We start from the raw sequence: 17,236 nt of genomic DNA, 5'->3' as shown, positions 1-17,236 counted from the left end.
GTTGGATTTGAATACTAATATCAGACTGCAATAAAATTCAGAAAGACATTCTTCTGTGAGGAAAATGCAATTTAATTCTTACAGAAGAAACTAATTAAGTCAGAGGCAAATGGTTCTGTGATTCTGAGGCTTATTGCTAATGCTACTGGATGTTACTTTGCTTTGGCTGTTACTCATGGTAATGAGAATGTGGATGTTTAGCACGGGAAAGATGCCTGGTTTCCTTTCCACTACGTTAGAGAAAAATAAAAAAGAAATATTTCTTTCTTCTTTTGTATCTACTGAAGAATGTATCAGTTATGCCAATGGCTCAAGCAGTTATTATTATTATTATTATTATTATTATTATTATTATTATTATTATTATTATTATTATTATTATTAGTTCATTTTAAAACATACCTCAGAAGATCCTCAATTTCAGTTTTATAGTGAACTTGGGAGCTGTGTAGTAGAAAACCACTAACTGAATGGACACTCTTAATAACATGTAGTGTCCCACTGACACAGCTTGCTTCAGTAAAAATCTGCAGACTGCACCTATGAATTATGATGTGAATTTGTGCAAACTGTATGCCTATTCAAAAATAATCGATTGTTTGGTCTAAGGAGTAAATATGTGTTCAGATTTTTAAGATAAATGGGAAGGTGCTTTGTAAAATACAGAGTACAAAGGCATCTTTACTTTTCAGCAGTTTGAATTTGTGCGATACATCAATCTATGTTGCTTTCTTTGACTATATTAATGTATGTAATATATATGTATTTTATATTTCTTATTACTCAATGTATCTATCATGCAGGTCATTGTTTTGTGATTAACACTCTAACTGCATTTCTGTGCTGTGTCAGCAGACCTTTTTCACATTTGTATTGTTTTCTTTTACATAATGTGGAATAATATTAAAAATTCTCATGAATTTCTCTCTGTTTCAAGAAATGAACTTGTTATTGTTCGTTAATATGAGGAGCAACTGGAACTAATATGTTTATTTCTTGTAATGGCATTTATGCAGGGACCTTGAGATCATGCACATTATGCTTTTTTTGTTACCTTCTCAGCTCCTTTGTTTTTCTAGCTGATGTAAAATAACATGATAAAATCTTAGCATCTGGGAAAGTGTTGGGCTTTTCAGTCCAGATACAAAACCAAAAAAATCAGACTGAACAAAAAGGAGTAATTTCATTTATTTGGAAGTAACTTCAGTCAATATTGCAGGTTGGCCTAAATTGCTTAATTCTTCTTGAAATAAGCACCTGAAGTATTTAGTTTCTCTCTCAGCCTATACAAAGGTCATTCACATGCCAGAGATCTCCTCCTACCAAAATACAAAATTGAGATTTACAGAGGTGGAAGAGAGAGGAAAATCATTTGAATGAAAGCTGCATTCTAAAACTTTAGTTGCTTTTGAATGATCATCAAACACTGATGATGCTGATGTAATGAGTCGTAGGACCTGTCCTTTGGATTTGCAACCTACTAAATAAACAAGTAGAAAAGAGTGACTGAGAAGGAAAGCAATTTAACTCAAATTGCTGTTCTGAGTATAACAGGTTCTCAAACACATACCATGTAAGATTTTGGGGGTTTTTAGTCACAATTTGCTATTAAGCTCTTTGGCTCTTTTAGCTAATTTGTGCTACAGTAATGTTTGCTGACTCAAGTAAGGTAGGAGCCTTTTTGATGAGAGATGCTGTACAAGCACATTGTGAAAGCATGCAAGCCCTGGAGTGTTCACAGTCCTAATAGAGAGTGAATGGTAGAGAAGCAATGGCAGGGAGGTGTGGAGCAGTTTTCCAAGCTGGCAGCAAAGTTGTGAGTGTAGGCATAACTTTAAGTCAAGTGCCCTCTCCATGAAGCTGTACTAAATTCTTTACAAAACAGATTAGATTTAAAATATGGGGGTTTTTTTTTGTGTAATATTTATAATTTCACTTCTAGCAGAGTCTTAAACTGAGTTTATTAAAGACTGTTTTGCAAGTAGCAATGGACCAGATCTGACATTGTTGTTGAGAATAGTATGAAATAGCACATAGGACCATTAATTTGTTTTGCTTTTCTGCATGACTTGTACTCTGATAATCAGGCTGAATGTTATTGGGTCAGCTGTTCAGCAGACAGAAAGTAGCATGGTCTAACTGATTATTTTTTTCTGAGAATCATTCTCATATATTATTTGAGAACCTTGCACTTTTTGTTGGTTTCACAGGAGTGATTTTTAGTGTTTATAGTATTTGAGTTTGCATTTTTTGCATATATAAGATGATTACAGGTAACTTTGCTGATGAAATTAATGATATTTTATCTTATTAGTTCTTAAATACCAGATATTAAATGAGAATCAGAATTCCTGTGTACATCTGTCACCTTTCTTATTTTTAACACAATTCAGCAAAATCTTAGTGGGTCTTGGATCTGATCCACTGGAATCTGGAAGTGCATTTAAACCCCACATTTTTGCCTAGTCCAAGTCTCACCAACAAACATTCCACAATTTCAGAGACAGAAGTAAAATTTTCAATAACCAAAGAACTGAAATGTAGCCCAGCTCTGTTGCATATTTAATTAGAGCAGACCCTGCAGAGTACTCTGAAGATAATGAAATTCTCATGTGCTGCAAATCTCTGGAAATTTAGTTTCCTTTTAAACTGGTACTTTTTAAACAGGTAATCTGAATATTGATCTGATTGATCAAGTGAAGGTAAGGTGCTTCATGTAAGACATATAATAGTTTAGAATAAATGGTCAATAACTTTCCTTTTTATATCACCATAAGTTCACTTCACCAGAGATCTATTAGATTGTAGATTTTTATTAAATAATATTATTGTATGCTTTTCCCCTCTAGAATATTACTCAATATGAGCTATACTGTTTAATAGACAAGTCCAGTTGCTGTCTTTTTTTAGTAAAGAAATGTTTTATTAAAAAGAATGTTAAAAGCAGTTTTATGTTAAAAGACACCTGTAATTAGTTGCAGCATTTGCAGGCAGTGTGTTTTTTTTGCACAGAGAATAATGAATATTCAATACTCTTTAATTGTTCATTTTAAACAGCTTAATGAGCTTCACAAAGGCAGGAAAACACTGAAAAATGTAAGCTAGAATCATAAAAATGCTTTGATTATATTTTCTCCCTGCCTATCAACAGCCTCTGAGTGAAATGCTTCATGTGATTGTGTTTTTCAGTCGTGCTGGTGACACAGCTTTTCTGAGAGCCGCCCTTCTGGCAGGGGGAAGGGGCTGACACCTCTGTGCAGCGGGGCTCGTGCTGGGATATGCAGACACAATTATCACTAAGGCTGATTATTCAGTGTAGAACACTTCAGATGTGCATGTGAGAAGCTGCCTTTTGGGAGTGAGAAAAAACATCCCAGGACTTTTTGAGCACTCTAATCAAGAAGATGGTTTTGCAGCATTGGTTTCCTCTCAAAAGCTGAGACTCTACAGTGGCAAACAGCAACAAAATTCCTTTACACCACTGTGGTCTGTTCCCTGCATTTAATTCTAAAATTCTCTGCTATTAATATAAATATTTTTAAATATATTCTCGAAGGGAGATAGACCTCATATGGATCATTTAGGAAAAAAAACAACTATATGGATATTCCTCAGGTATTTTTGAGTGCAATGTTAAATAAACCAAGCCATAAAGAAAATGTGTTTCTATTTGCAAAGTTATACATCTGAAAAATGAAGAAAAGGAGAATTTGTTCCCTAAATTACCAAGTAGAAGCATGGCTACATATTCAAAAAGAATGAAGGTGGTTTCCAGTACTGCCACAGATTCCTATTTGGTTGTGATTGAAAATGCAGATGTTACATGCTGGATTACTTATGGTTGGGCATAATTCTAAAAATTAAGGCTCTATTTGATGCAGATTTATAAGATCCACATAGAATACAGAAGGCAAACCTCACAAAAGGTTTTCAAGCTTGGCTCTAAAATACTATTTTTATGAGACCTGGAAAACTTCAAGTTGGTAGAAAACTGGTCTGCTTTTTTTAATGAACTCTATCTCTTCTATGTAGTGAAAAGGAGTAATTCTTGAATTAGCATACAAAGTAATCTTTCTAAGGAGCATTTTAAGCTTTTATTAAACTTTAACTTTTTTTTTTCCCTCTACCTCCCCCTGTCCCAGGATGCCTTTGAGGTAATGGCTGAGAATTATGAATTCAAAGAAAATGAAATATTCTGCCTGGAATTTTTAAGGGCAGCTTCTTTGCTGAAATCTCTTCCATTTTCAATAACCAGAATGAAAGATATACAAGGGTTGCCCTGCATGGGAGACCAAGTCAGAGATATCATGGAGGTAATGTACTTCTGAATTATCTGCCAATGGATTCTTTTACAGGTCAGCATTTCCAGGTCATGGAGAGGAGCACTGGTACATCTATGTGTGTGTACAAACCTTCTGCATTTCCTGTAATACAGTGTGTTAGCTATGCTTCCAGGAATGAAACTATTTTTTGAAACCTTTTGTCATAACACAAGGCTCTGTCATGGAACCCCCACTCTTAGGAATGAGGGTAACAAGTGAATAAATACAAGGGAATAAATAAAGCAGTATCAGCTTTGCATGTAATTTCTAAGGGCTCACTCTGATTTGGATGCAACAGTTAAACTGTTAATAGTTTTGTTCATGTGACTTCTGCCCTTGGCAACATCACTTCACTCACCTGAATGCTTTATTAGAAATATATTTTTTGTAGAAGTGGTAAATATTTTAGTACTTTAATGCTAAATCTTACCTTGCTAGGTTATAGCAAGTTATATATAGTTATAGGAGAGCCTTTTAGCCTGGTGATGGATGAACTCTACATTCCTACTGGAAATTGGAGTATTCCCTGCATTTTTCTTTAGTTCTTAGCCTTTTCAGGACCCACATCTCCGAGTGCTGCTGTTCCAGCAGGAGCTGCTCAGGGGTCATTGCTGAGTGCTCTGCTTTGCTCTGGCTCCTCATTTCCCCATTCCCCCAGTTAGGAATGCACCCTCTGAAGTGCTTTTAGTACCTGCTGTGTGGGGGCTGGGATTGCAATCGTGATCCCACAAAAAATAGGATGGTTTATTGGGGTGCTATTCGTGGTTTTCTTTGTTAGTTTTATTTTTAATTTTTATCAGAAAGACTAAAAGAAATGTACGCTCCAGAAAAAATGTATTTGTTCATACAATGGTCTTACTTTTGAGAGTAGAAAACATAACCAAATAATGAAATCTAATTTTTAGGACAAGTCATTGATAGCTTGTGATAAATAACTGCTTTCTGGCTGTGACTTTATGAGCAAATAAGTACTGTGAAATATATTCCATGGTCCCAGTTTCTACTTCATCCTTGAGTAAATTTATGAGTAGATAAGGACTGTGAAATTCATTCTGTGGTTTCAGTTTCTCCTTCATCCTTCAGCAATTTTCTTTCTTTAGAAGGGTTGCAGAATTTGATCCTAAGGGAATAAAACAATATGCTTGCTAGGGGTTCTTTTATTGATTAATAAATATTGATAAAACTTGATTTTAGATTATTTTACTAAATCTTATAATTGTAATAAGATCTTAAAATGGATTTTTAATTTTTTTATAAGTAATATTTTTCTTTGTTTAGGAGATTATTGAGGAAGGAGAGAGTTCTAGAGTTAAAGAAGTGTTAAATGATGAGCGATACAAGGCATTTAAGGTAAATCCTTTGAGTTTTGTTGGTGCTGTTAAAAATTTCCCTCCTTTTAGTAGAACTTGGACAAAGCCATCAATGTTATTATAAAGGGAAAACCAATATCAAGTACAAAGAAGGATAGGTCTTGAATAAAAAGAAAGGCATATTGAGAAACAGTGACAAGGAATAATGTGAAATATCTTTCTATTTTTAATTAATGTGATGTATACATAGTTGCTGTTGAGTGATGTAATGCAAATTACTGTGATGTTGGTTTCATTTTTGCTGCATCTGTTTATACTTCTAAAATTACTTCATTTTATTCTGGAATTAAGAAAATACCAGATGAAGAAGATGACTCAGATCTATTGTAATTCTCTTTTGTGTATGAGGCAGGAGGACTGGAGCTGTTTCTTCCTTAGGCACATTATAGAGCCTTATGCACACAATTTCATAGTTGCAGGGAATCTAAACCACATAAATGCTGCAGTTCCCATTACTGAAATATTTATTGAAGTCTCCATTGGAAGCATCCAAGATGAACAAACATTTTTAAAAATTTTATCTGCATTTTTGATCTCTATAGCTACCCTCGGTCTTCAGAAAAATTAAAACAGAGTAAGGGTTGTTTAATTCTCCCTGTCATCACTCACTTTTGCTTCAGCTATCCAAGGGCTCTTCCATTCTCTCTGACCTACAATGGAAGGGTGTTCAGTGACAGCTGTTGATGCCATCTCTAGTGATATTCAAAAAGAGGTGTAAATTCACATGTACAGCAGGATTCAAGAAGCAGTCTTGCTTATTAATGCACGATTGCATTACAGCATGATTGAGGAACAGCTATTAAATCTTCAGGGTTTAAGAAAATCTCTTGGAGATTAGAAAAAACCTATTAGGAGACAAATTGTCTCAAATATGCTTTATACCTTGTTTCACATGAAAAATTACAACAAACTTAGGCGGCTCCACTTCTTAGCTGAGCATACATCTCAACATTTTGTCTAAATTAGTTGTAACCAGTTGTTTCCACTGATTTTTGAAGAATCTCATATTAGCGAATTCTTAGATTTTCCTGTTTAGCATAGTCCTAGTATCTGCTGCTTCACTTATCATTGGCTTGAAAGATCACTGCTGGCCCCAGGGCTATGGTTATCAAATGACTGAATTAAGTTATAGTCAATGTTTTAGATGTAGGGACATGAACTGACGAGGTCAGTTTGCTTTCTTACAGAAGTGGCTGCCGCAAAGAGTGAGTCTGTGTTTCACCAGCTGAAAAGAAATGGGCTCCCTGTTACTTGTGCTGCACTGCTGGCAGCATCTCTAGCATCTAAAAACATGCTAAATAACAATGGATCTAAGTACAGAAAGAAAAAACCACAATTTTGTTTTTTCCCCTAAAGCTTTGGGTACATAGAATCCTTTTTCTTTAGTTCTTTGTCTCAGTGTTAATTAAGTCTCCTAGAATAATTTATAACCCAGTAATAGATGCTTTTGAAAATATTTCATCACTAGCAAAAACATTGAGATAACAATCAAAGTATTTAAAAAATTATATCCTCTTATAAGCACCCATGATTCAGACAAAGAGTAGGTAATTTCACACATTATATACAAAATGTAGGGCAATTCCTATTTAATATTATCAATTATTTTAAGTTTTCACTTTAAGATCTTAATTTTTTCAAAGGAATTAATATATTCACAAAACCACAAAATAAAGCTAGGATGTTTGGGATTCAGAGGTTGTAGATTCAATGGAAAAGAGTAGTTATTAATGTCTTACACAGCTGCTCATTGAATTCCATAGAAGTACAACGCAAGGTGGAGAGCTACAGTATTGACAAACTGAACATAAAGAACATGATTTTAGGCAAACATGAAAGTTTTCCCTCTTCTTTCATATCAGGGTTCATGTGAGATAGCAACCCAGTGAATCATGCTTACAGCTTCTGCTTTACATCCTTTTGTGGGTAATAACTTAATGAACAACATTACTTTGTAATAGATGGAATATGACCACACAAAAATTTCCGGTGGACTGTTAGATTTTGGGGTGTTTTAGGTTGTTTTTTGTGTGTCAGTTTTTTGGTTTGTTCGGGGATGTGTGGGTTTTTGGTTTTTATTTTGGGGTGGGGTTTTTTTGTTTATTTTGGTTTTTTGCTTTTTTTGCCTTTTTTTTGTTTGGTTCTTGTTTGGTTGGTTGGGGTTTTTTTTTGCCTTTTTTTTGTTTTGAGAGCTGGTAGTGCATACAGCCATAATGTCAGTCAAATTCTGAATATAAAGTTGTGACATCTCTCGTTCTATCCCATCAGTGTCAGGGAATCAAGTTACCTACTGTCACTGTTTGATTTCTATTAAGAAATGGAGTAAAAAAAAAAAACTTATTTCAAACCTCAGTTAAAAGTGTACATTTTAGTAAATTACATAAAGGTGCTGGGACTACTGCTGTATTTTTGTTTGGATGTCATGTTAATGAGAACTGTCCATGTAAAAAAACAGTTCTGTTGAATGTAGTCATGCAAAGAAGGGAAGCCTATAGGTTTGTATCACACTATTTGTCTTCAGTGTAGGCTTAACTCTGCCCATTGCTTTGCCTGAGGAACCTTGTTGTTGCTACTTATTATTAATTCACTGCTGCTTTAGAAAACACTGAAATGTTTTTCTACTGACCTTAGCAATTTACTTCAGTCTTTGGAGTGGGAGTGAAGACATCTGAGAAATGGTACAGAATGGGTCTGCGAACTGTGGAAGAGATAAAAGCTGACAAGACCCTGAAGCTGTCAAAAATGCAGAAAGCAGGTAAGGTGAGAGTGTCATAAAAACTTGTATCTCAGTACTCTAAGAACTTGATAACAGAGTCACAGGGGAAGGCAAAGCTCACTTATACATTTGTTCTCTTGCTGCAGTCTTGTGAATACTGAATTATTAGGTGAAAATATTTGGAACAGCTGAGCTCCTAATTAAAAATGGTGTCATTCAAAACATAGGAATATGCATATTTTTAAATTGCTTGCACAGATACCAAATGAAATCTCTTATACACAAAACTATTAATGGTTCATTATTGCACAGGTTGTGAAAAAATTACAAAACTGGGAAAGCCCAGAACTACTTTTCAGAGGAGATCTGTCCCCCTCAAGGCAGCCCTAATTTACTGATAAATGTAGACTTGTAATAAAGTAGTTATAAAATTTTTCTACAATCCTAGCACATCTTAGCTTTAAAATGTTAAATGTGGTCACATGAATAATGTTTCTTCCCTGCAGATTTTGTGTGTTCACACTGTTTCCCTAAATAAATGAACTAATTTAAACAAAGAAATTAGTTACATTAAGGAAAACATATTCTATAATATGACATTAAAATAATGTAACTTTATTTTGCATTAAATTTGTCACCTCAGGCTCCCTTGGATCAGATTTCTTGTATTTGTGCTCTTTTGTCCCTCTTTATTTTACATGTCGTATTGAAATGTGAAGCAAGCTGCCATACTGGGTACTTTCAACCCAAGCTCTGTGATCAGAAATAAGATAGCTGGGATATTTCACATACTTCTGGGCTCTATATTTGTGTAGAACACCATTATTTTGGAAAGACAGCCTATTGAAACAGTTCATACAAAAATGCCATTGATGGGAGCTGATAGGGAAGTTAGAGTAATTTATAAATATTCAGGTCCTAAGAAAGTGGAGAATTGTTGTCGTTGCTGTGTTGACAAATTACATGACAAATTGTAATGACAAAAATATATATAAACTCTAAGGACAAAGATGAGGTAAGAAAGAGGCTGTCTCTGGCCTGTGATCCCTTGTACCCACACCATCTGTGATTTGGGCCTTGAATAATGGTGTGTAAATTTTAGTATTCTGTGGAGTGATCAGCACTTTTCTCTTTTGATTTCCAGGGTTTCTCTACTATGAGGACCTTGTTAGCTGTGTGTCTAAGGCAGAAGCAGATGCAGTGAGCTTGATTGTCAAGAATACTGTGTGTACATTTCTCCCAGATGCTTTAGTTACCATAACTGGTGGTTTCAGGAGGTGAGTGAAAAAAAATGAGGTCACTTGGCTGTTTGATGCAGGTGCATACAAAGAGATGTTTGTGTCTTGGAAAAATCAAAGAAGCTTTGTGGGAAAGTATCAGAGTTTGTTTTCAACATTTTTGTGGGTTTGTTTGTTGGTTTGGTTGTTTTTTTTTTTAACAGGAGAGCAGTTCTATGACAGTCCCAAGTTCCTGTTTTTTGTTGCTGTAGATGGTTAGATTTACTGCATCTGAATTCCCAAGGCTGAGACTATTGTAAGGCCATGCTTGAAGGAAAGATACAACAGGCTTAAGGCAGTCTTGGTTTGTACTGTTAGAAGTATACTTGGAATAAGCAGTTACTAAAATGACTATAAAGCACTGACTAAATTAAATATATACTAACATCTATATAGATGGGATGATCTCAGAATTCCTTTCCTGGTTGATTTTTATTACAAATAATTTTGGTCTTGCTCTGCAAAACTAAACCCAAAGCTGTTGTTCAGAAAAATACATTATTTCAGCACTCACTTGAGAGGTTTCTTACAGGCACACAACATGGTACTGAGACTAGGAATGGTCTTCGGGAGTTCTGCTTTCCTTGCTCTACTCTCAGTCTCCCATTATGTCCTCCTTGTTCTACATGTTATGCTCTTAAACCAAAAGAATGTAGCCAGTTCTACCTCTTGCTGCTGAATTTGATACTTTGTAAGACTTTGACTATATTTTAAATATAAAAGTATCTTTGAAAGATAGTTCTTCTCATAAAACTCAAAATATGCAATTCTGCGACTCTCGTGCATCTAAAACTGTTATGAGAGCAAAAGACAGAAGCATATTAATCATTAATGTATCACCTGTGTGTTTTAATATTGTAAACCTAGATAGGTCAGACTCAATCCAGTACTAAATTAAGACCTTTTATAATTTATAATTTCTACAGTACTGCAATTGCGTTGAATATTTTTATCATCTTTGTCCCTTTTAATGATATTTATAATTATTCATTGTATATCCCGTATTTATTGTAGGATTGTTAGTAGCCTCAAGCTACATAATTTCAATAAAACTGTGTGGTCAATAAGAAGCATTAGGCTAAGTAGGAACCCTGACCAGAGGTTTAGGAACAAGGTGAAATTTTATGTTCAAAACCTCGTGTCATCATTCTGTGAGTCTTTGTTTCAGAGACATGTGGTGTCTCTCAAGAGAGTCTCTGTTTAAGGGAATCTTTCTTTAGGAGACTCTCCCCACTGATGCAAATCAGTCAGAGACCTTGTGTTATTGGTAACTTGGATGTAATTGATTAACACATCTAGGTGGGTCAGAGCTTTACGGGTTATTTACTGAAAAGTCCCAGTTTCTTCTAATGTAATGTATTTGTGAGCTTTGTTGGTAGCATAGTTTGCAAAGTTTGACTCACAAATCAAATCAAAGCCTTTAATGTTGCTTATTGTTGTGGGGAGATATGATAGTCATTCTCTTTTTATTAAGAATAAGCTTTTGTATCTCTAAATGGGTGTATCAAGGCAGAAGAGAAATTATTTAAGTATCTATTGATGCCTGCTAGTGGGTAATTCTGTATACTAATTACATGCCTTTAACTGTACAAGAATATATTGAACTGTAGGTTTCAATATGTCAGTCCTAATGGTATTTTACCAGCCCATGGAAAAGAAATGCTGCAGTGTAGGATTTGCAGATGACTTGATGGATTGAGATACCTCTTTCAGGCACCTGTATTTTAATTGCTGAGTTGCAATAGGGTTGACTACATCTGTTCTTTTTTGCCTGTCACCTGTAGTGGAAATGCTCTTCAGCAAGAAGTTTGTGTAAGCTTAGTAATTCACAGTTTTCAATTACCAAATTATTTTTTGTTCCTTTCATCATTATATAAATATTTTAATAAAATAGGCAAGCTGTATCATTTAAACAATTCCCTCATTCTACACCCTGTACACTGCTGTTATAAGAGGAAAAATAGCTCACGATTGCCCTGAATGATAGATGGATTCCCCAGGCCCCAGATTTGCCTTGCTTTGTAGTCCTGTTTCATAGCTTGGGAGGAAATTAACAGTTGATTATTTTCCTCCAGATTTTTGATTGGAGAGTTCAAAGTCATGAGTCTCATAAACCTTACTATGCAGGAGAACTGGATGAATCAAAACAAGCAGAACTTCCATAGAGATCGGCAGCTATGGAGATGCAATAGAAATGAAAGATGAAAGTAGAGATGAACGTTACATTGTTTTCCCTAAATCTATTATGTACACACATGGGTAGATATATTTGTTGTGTTACTAGATATTTTCCTTTAAATTCCTGAAATGTCAAGAGATCAGATGATGTAGAAATTCTTTAAATCAAAATTAAGAAGCATAGTACAAAGCTAAAGTAACTAATAGGTTTTTGTTCTGTTTTATTTTAAATGCCAGCAAACTTGTTAATGGACTTTTCTTTGGATTGATTCATCTTTCACCTCTAGGCTTTTGTATGGCTTATTTTCCTAGTCTTCTAAAAAATAAAAGAATCATGATGGCAACCCTTCATATCTTTCTAATTTGAAATAATTCAGGAGCAGAAATTAATAAATTAATGAAGTCTAGATAAGTTTATCCCTTGTTGCTTTCCTACAGGAACTGCTGTAAAACATTCCTTGAGTTTCAGTAGGTATAGTTTCAATAGAGATGTTGGGAGAGTTTTTCTTTTTGTTTTTCTGTCAACCTTTTCCAACACTTATCTGGGTCATTTTGAAACAGAAATTGCAACATTGTAATGCGTGAAATACAGAAATAGAGGAATTGTAGTTATAAAATAAATCACACCCACATGGTGTGGAAGGTATTTCGTTTTCTATTCAGGTAAGGTGTCAGGGAGGGTGACTGCAGAGGAAGAATCAAAGATGCTGATAGTGCAATATAAATCATGCCACAGACAACGTTATTAGAAAGTCTGAATTTGCCATGCAGTCTGTTTGAATTGGCATAGTATTATATTCAGTGCTCAGCCTTTCTTATTTTGTGATTTAAGCTAATGAGACAAATTCTGAGGTGGAGAATAGCACCTCATAGGTTACACAAGGCCCTGAGGGTGAAGTATCCCTTCCTACATAAACAGGGGCCCTGGGATGGGGAGAAGAAACCCCTTATTCTAATAAGCAACATCCCTGACCAATAATGCACTTGTCCCAGCTATATCCAAGACAGGAGTGTAGTTTAGGCTAATGTGTGTTATCACTTTCAAATGAGTTAAATTGTGGACCTGACAACTTCTTTTTCCTGTGGGTATTAAAAGAGTAATTTTATTCCATGAAGAGAATTAAGGAGATTTCTGTAGTAACGGCATTAATTCATTTTGTGGATATCACTGCATGTTACAGAATATTTTACTCCTATTAGCAGTATGTTAATGCCTTTAATAGTAATGCTAGCATTGTTGTAGGGTCATTAGTAATGACAAGGCACTGGAGCATTATGATATTCTGTAAGATCCTGGGTTTTAGCTAACTTTTTCCATGCTGTATCAGTCTTCAAGGAAGTTTTATTCCCAGTCTCTCCTATTGTTAATTCTGTCCTAACATGAACCTGAGTGTAGATCACTATCTCCTTGCTTGAATTTTTTATTATCTTTTAGAAATGAGGATTTGATAGTCTGTAACATTTGTAGATAAGAATTATTAATAGAAAAGCAATGAAGAGAGCAAAGGACATGGTGACTGTGTTTGTCAGGCACCACTGCCATACTTTTGGATATTACAATGCAAAAAATTCTTTCCTGTGTGCAGTGATATTTCCTACAAGGCAAAGGAATGCATAAAGTAATGACACGGGACAGGATTCTGCTCTTTCCTGTTCTGTACCAAGAAAATAATTTAAAGATATATCTTCTTTCAATCTTGGAGATAAGATGAAATAGCTGAGACAAAGAAACACTTTGAGAGATTATTTTACAGGTTCATGCAGTGATAAATAACCAAGGTTATTGTGGCACCTTCGTTTCAGAAATAAGACTTCTATATGGCATGTGGAATCACATTTATCTAACTGTGCTGGCACATACTCATAAAGGAGAGACTGTGAGATTGAGTGTCTGAAGAATATTACACTTTCCAGGCTTTGGAATATACACAAGACTCTGTGCTTTATTTAATCGAGCTTGTCATGTGGATTGTGGCTGAATTTCTTGATAAATCACTGAACATCTGATCACAAGTTCTGATCCTGATCCTCCATTTGACCTTCTGATATTGGATATTCCTAATAACTTTTGGAGGCTGTAAATGTTCTGCAATGAGGTTAGAATTCCTCACATAACACCAAATTTTTTCAGTTTCTCAGAGGAAATGTATTGAAGTGCTGTTACACAAATTATTTTCTTTCTCCTCAGATCTAGGATTAAAATAGTGCGAGGACTTACTTAGTAAATTAATAGAATTAATTTTGCAAAAGATTCTTGCAGTAAGATTTTAGGCAAACTTCTAAGCAGAGATTGCTTATTCTACTTATACTTTGGTTTTTTCACTCTGAAACACAGACTATGGTAAGAGAAGATATAAACCATATTGAGGTACTCAAGTCCAAATATTGTAATTTCTGCTCACTTTTTTTCTACTGCTGTTGAAAGAATTAGATTTTTTTATATGCTGGTATTTAATTTTTTTTCCAGGGAGAAATCTGCTCTAAAGGAGTTGTGAGGCAAGCTGCTCACTGAACATTCAAGCTGATATGGTAGTTTGCACACACTCAAATTTAAGCAGATCCTGCAATAATCTAGCAATTATTCCAGCAACGGACTGGAGAGACTGCTTGGCTATCATTCATGAGCACAGCCTTTCCTCTGATAAACTGTAGCCAACTTTGGATGAGAGTTTTAACCTGGAGATGCTCTAATCTGATTTGGTTTTAAAACTTAGTGAAACAGCTTTGCCTTCACAAACTCCCTAGGATTAGAAATGTTTGAACTCGAGGTATTGATACACTGCAAGTAAAAATATTCTCTGGCAGGAGTTAGAAGCACTGCAACTGTGAAAGAACAGGGATCATCACAAGTTTCTGCTTTTAATTTTCATTAATCCATTAAAAATTAAGTTGGGAAAGGAGAAAATCTAATTAATGGCTAGCCAAGTCAATTTAAAAGATAATCTATTGAAGTATTTCAGATACTTCCTTTTGTCATTAGAGCTTTGATTATTTTCCCAGTCATTTCATCTATTATTAGCCACAATGAATCATGAAGTAGAAACTGATGAATAAGGTATTTGGGAGTCATAGACAAAAAGAACTTTTTAAGAATCCATGAAACTTAATAAAAATTGAGCGTTCAGCAAGCATATACTTTGAAAGTCTTTCAAAAACTTGTTGATTCAAAGCTTTTTACATGCCCTACACTACTTGACCCTTTCCTACTTTTACAGACTTTTTAGCTCATTAGAAGGATGCTGTTTTGCTATGTGCCTCTCTTATCTCTAAAACTAGTTCAAGTGGTGGATCAAGCATAGAGCTGGAAATGGAGGTGGCTGATTTCTGTAAATCCAGAAGTTTTACACTCTCTATGTAGAGCCAGAAAATTTCCTGCCTTAGTCTTACAGTTTCTATGATCACCCTTTACCTTCTGGAATGCATTTGTAAGAGCCTTTACAGTGCTTAATGTTTTCTGTTTCCTATCAAGTCTGATGGTGACTGCTAGTAAGTAAGCCAGAGCAATACAAATCACATTATAAAGCAAGATATGAAATCTCAGACTCTTTAACAGTCCCAAAATGATACAAAGTCTCTTGTATTGGTGTTTTCTTTTTAAGCTTAATTGGAAAAAATGAGATTAAAAACTGAAACTAAGGGTTTCTATATCATTGTGAGGCAGTCAGTCTGAAATTTTAGTTATCATACATGATCAGATGTGTTACCATTTTAATCTAGACAAAGTTTTTAAAGTTACTGCATTGATGGATGCTTTGTGCTATTAACAATATTTGTTATTACAGTGTGTAGGGAATATTGGAGTGGAATTTTCAAACTGCAAAGGCAAACTTGTGGTGACAAAGCAGCATACTCCAGGTACACTACTAGAAGAAGACAGGGAATTATCTCAAAAATAGGTTATTTCTTTCTGCATCTTCATGTCATGTTCATTGATATCCAAATGAATTGAATGTTAAATGAAAAGCAAAGTGAGCAATTACTAGAAGACAGTTTATATCTGAAAGAAGAACAGAATGACAGCTAATAATGTTATTTAAGCATTTTTTCTCCTTTTTGCTTTTTTTTCCCTGATTTGCCCTGTAAGGTCACTTTCAATCATTTTTGCTATGTAAGGGTCATCCATTTGGCACTTCTAGGTTTCTAAACTATATGGAAATGTTTGTAGAATGCTTGCCACTGCATAAAACCAAAATGTTAATGGCTTCACTAAGTCAAATTAAATTTTAATGGCCACGGTTTAATTTTTCTTTCAGCCCATTCACATCCTTTAAGCAGCATTAAATGTGATTCAGTTGTCTTCTAATATCACAGCTGACCTGAATAGCCTTTTCAATTAGACTTTTAGATGAAGCAGATCTGATACATTCTAAATAAATAAAGATCTCTTTTTATTGGTTAAATGCTGATATTCACAGCTCATTTAATCCATTTATAGAGATGCAATGTCAAAAGAAGAACCTTTTTTTTGTGCAATGCTAGTGATAATGTGCAGAGATGAGACAAAAAATTCACATCTTTGTTTTGTCAGTGAATGGAAATTAAGGAAGAGTAACTCAAAAAGATCTATTTAAAACTTTAAGAAAGATGCATGACTGAGAAGTGATGAAATTTTTTTGACAAGGAGTCATACATTAAAAGCATTTTATGAAATGGTGTGAAGAATAATCAGTTAACAATGCACATTCCCCTCAGAAAATTATTCTGACATCTTACAAATAATCGTATACCCAAACAGTAGATGTCCAATGTTTTTTAAATTGGTTTAGTCTGTACTAATGTAAAATGTTTTAATTTAATCTTTTCATGGGTTTAGTGTTTCCAACATAGTATGCCTTTTACACACACAAAAAGTGAGAGAAATTGTTAGAAATCTACCATAGTTTGTTCAAAAGCATCTTTGATGTCTCCATAATTCTGTTTGATGTTTGTTCTCATTTTTGGATGAGTGTCTCGAGACCTTCACTATGTAACAGAGATGACTCACAGTGATAAAACCTGCCCTGTGTATGAGGGCAGGCATGGGCAAAGGGACTTCTGGGTTTACTGCTCAGCGTGGGACCCAAGAAAAGCCATCTCAGGCATCTGATGTGCAGAAAGCTGGCCTGAGTGATTTACATTGCCTGTGTTCCCTTCCCAGTGGCTTTGCTTATCAAAATGCAAGAGAACAGTGCTGTCCTTAGCTAGAGTAGGTTTCAGCCCTGAGTTCAGTTTTGCCATTTTGGGTGGCTTGTGTGAGTGTCAGATGATAACTTACAGCTAAGTTGCTTGCTCCTGATGTGAAGTCCCAGCACTGAAACAAACACCAATCTCCCATGACAGCTGGCTCATTAGACCCACCTAAGTGGAAAGGAGCAGTGACAGCTGTCAGTACCA

General features: G+C 34.9%; 1 protein-coding gene across 3 annotated transcripts in view; it reads left to right on the top strand.

The window, feature by feature from the left end:
- DNTT (DNA nucleotidylexotransferase) overlaps window positions 1-17,236 on the top strand; it is a 140,661-nt gene that overhangs the window by 76,932 nt on the left and 46,493 nt on the right. For all 3 annotated transcript variants that reach the window (XM_077183041.1, XM_077183042.1, XM_054637628.2), the window contains 4 exons: window positions 4,143-4,313; window positions 5,601-5,672; window positions 8,324-8,447; window positions 9,553-9,685. In XM_077183041.1, the coding sequence (XP_077039156.1) occupies window positions 4,143-4,313; window positions 5,601-5,672; window positions 8,324-8,447; window positions 9,553-9,685 (500 nt within the window). The remainder of the gene's footprint in view (window positions 1-4,142; window positions 4,314-5,600; window positions 5,673-8,323; window positions 8,448-9,552; window positions 9,686-17,236) is intronic.

Source organism: Agelaius phoeniceus, chromosome 9 (genome assembly GCF_051311805.1).
Source record: "Agelaius phoeniceus isolate bAgePho1 chromosome 9, bAgePho1.hap1, whole genome shotgun sequence".
NCBI lineage: Eukaryota > Metazoa > Chordata > Aves > Passeriformes > Icteridae > Agelaius > Agelaius phoeniceus.
Note: the sequence above shows the minus strand (reverse complement) of the source record. Positions and strands in the feature narration are given on the sequence as shown.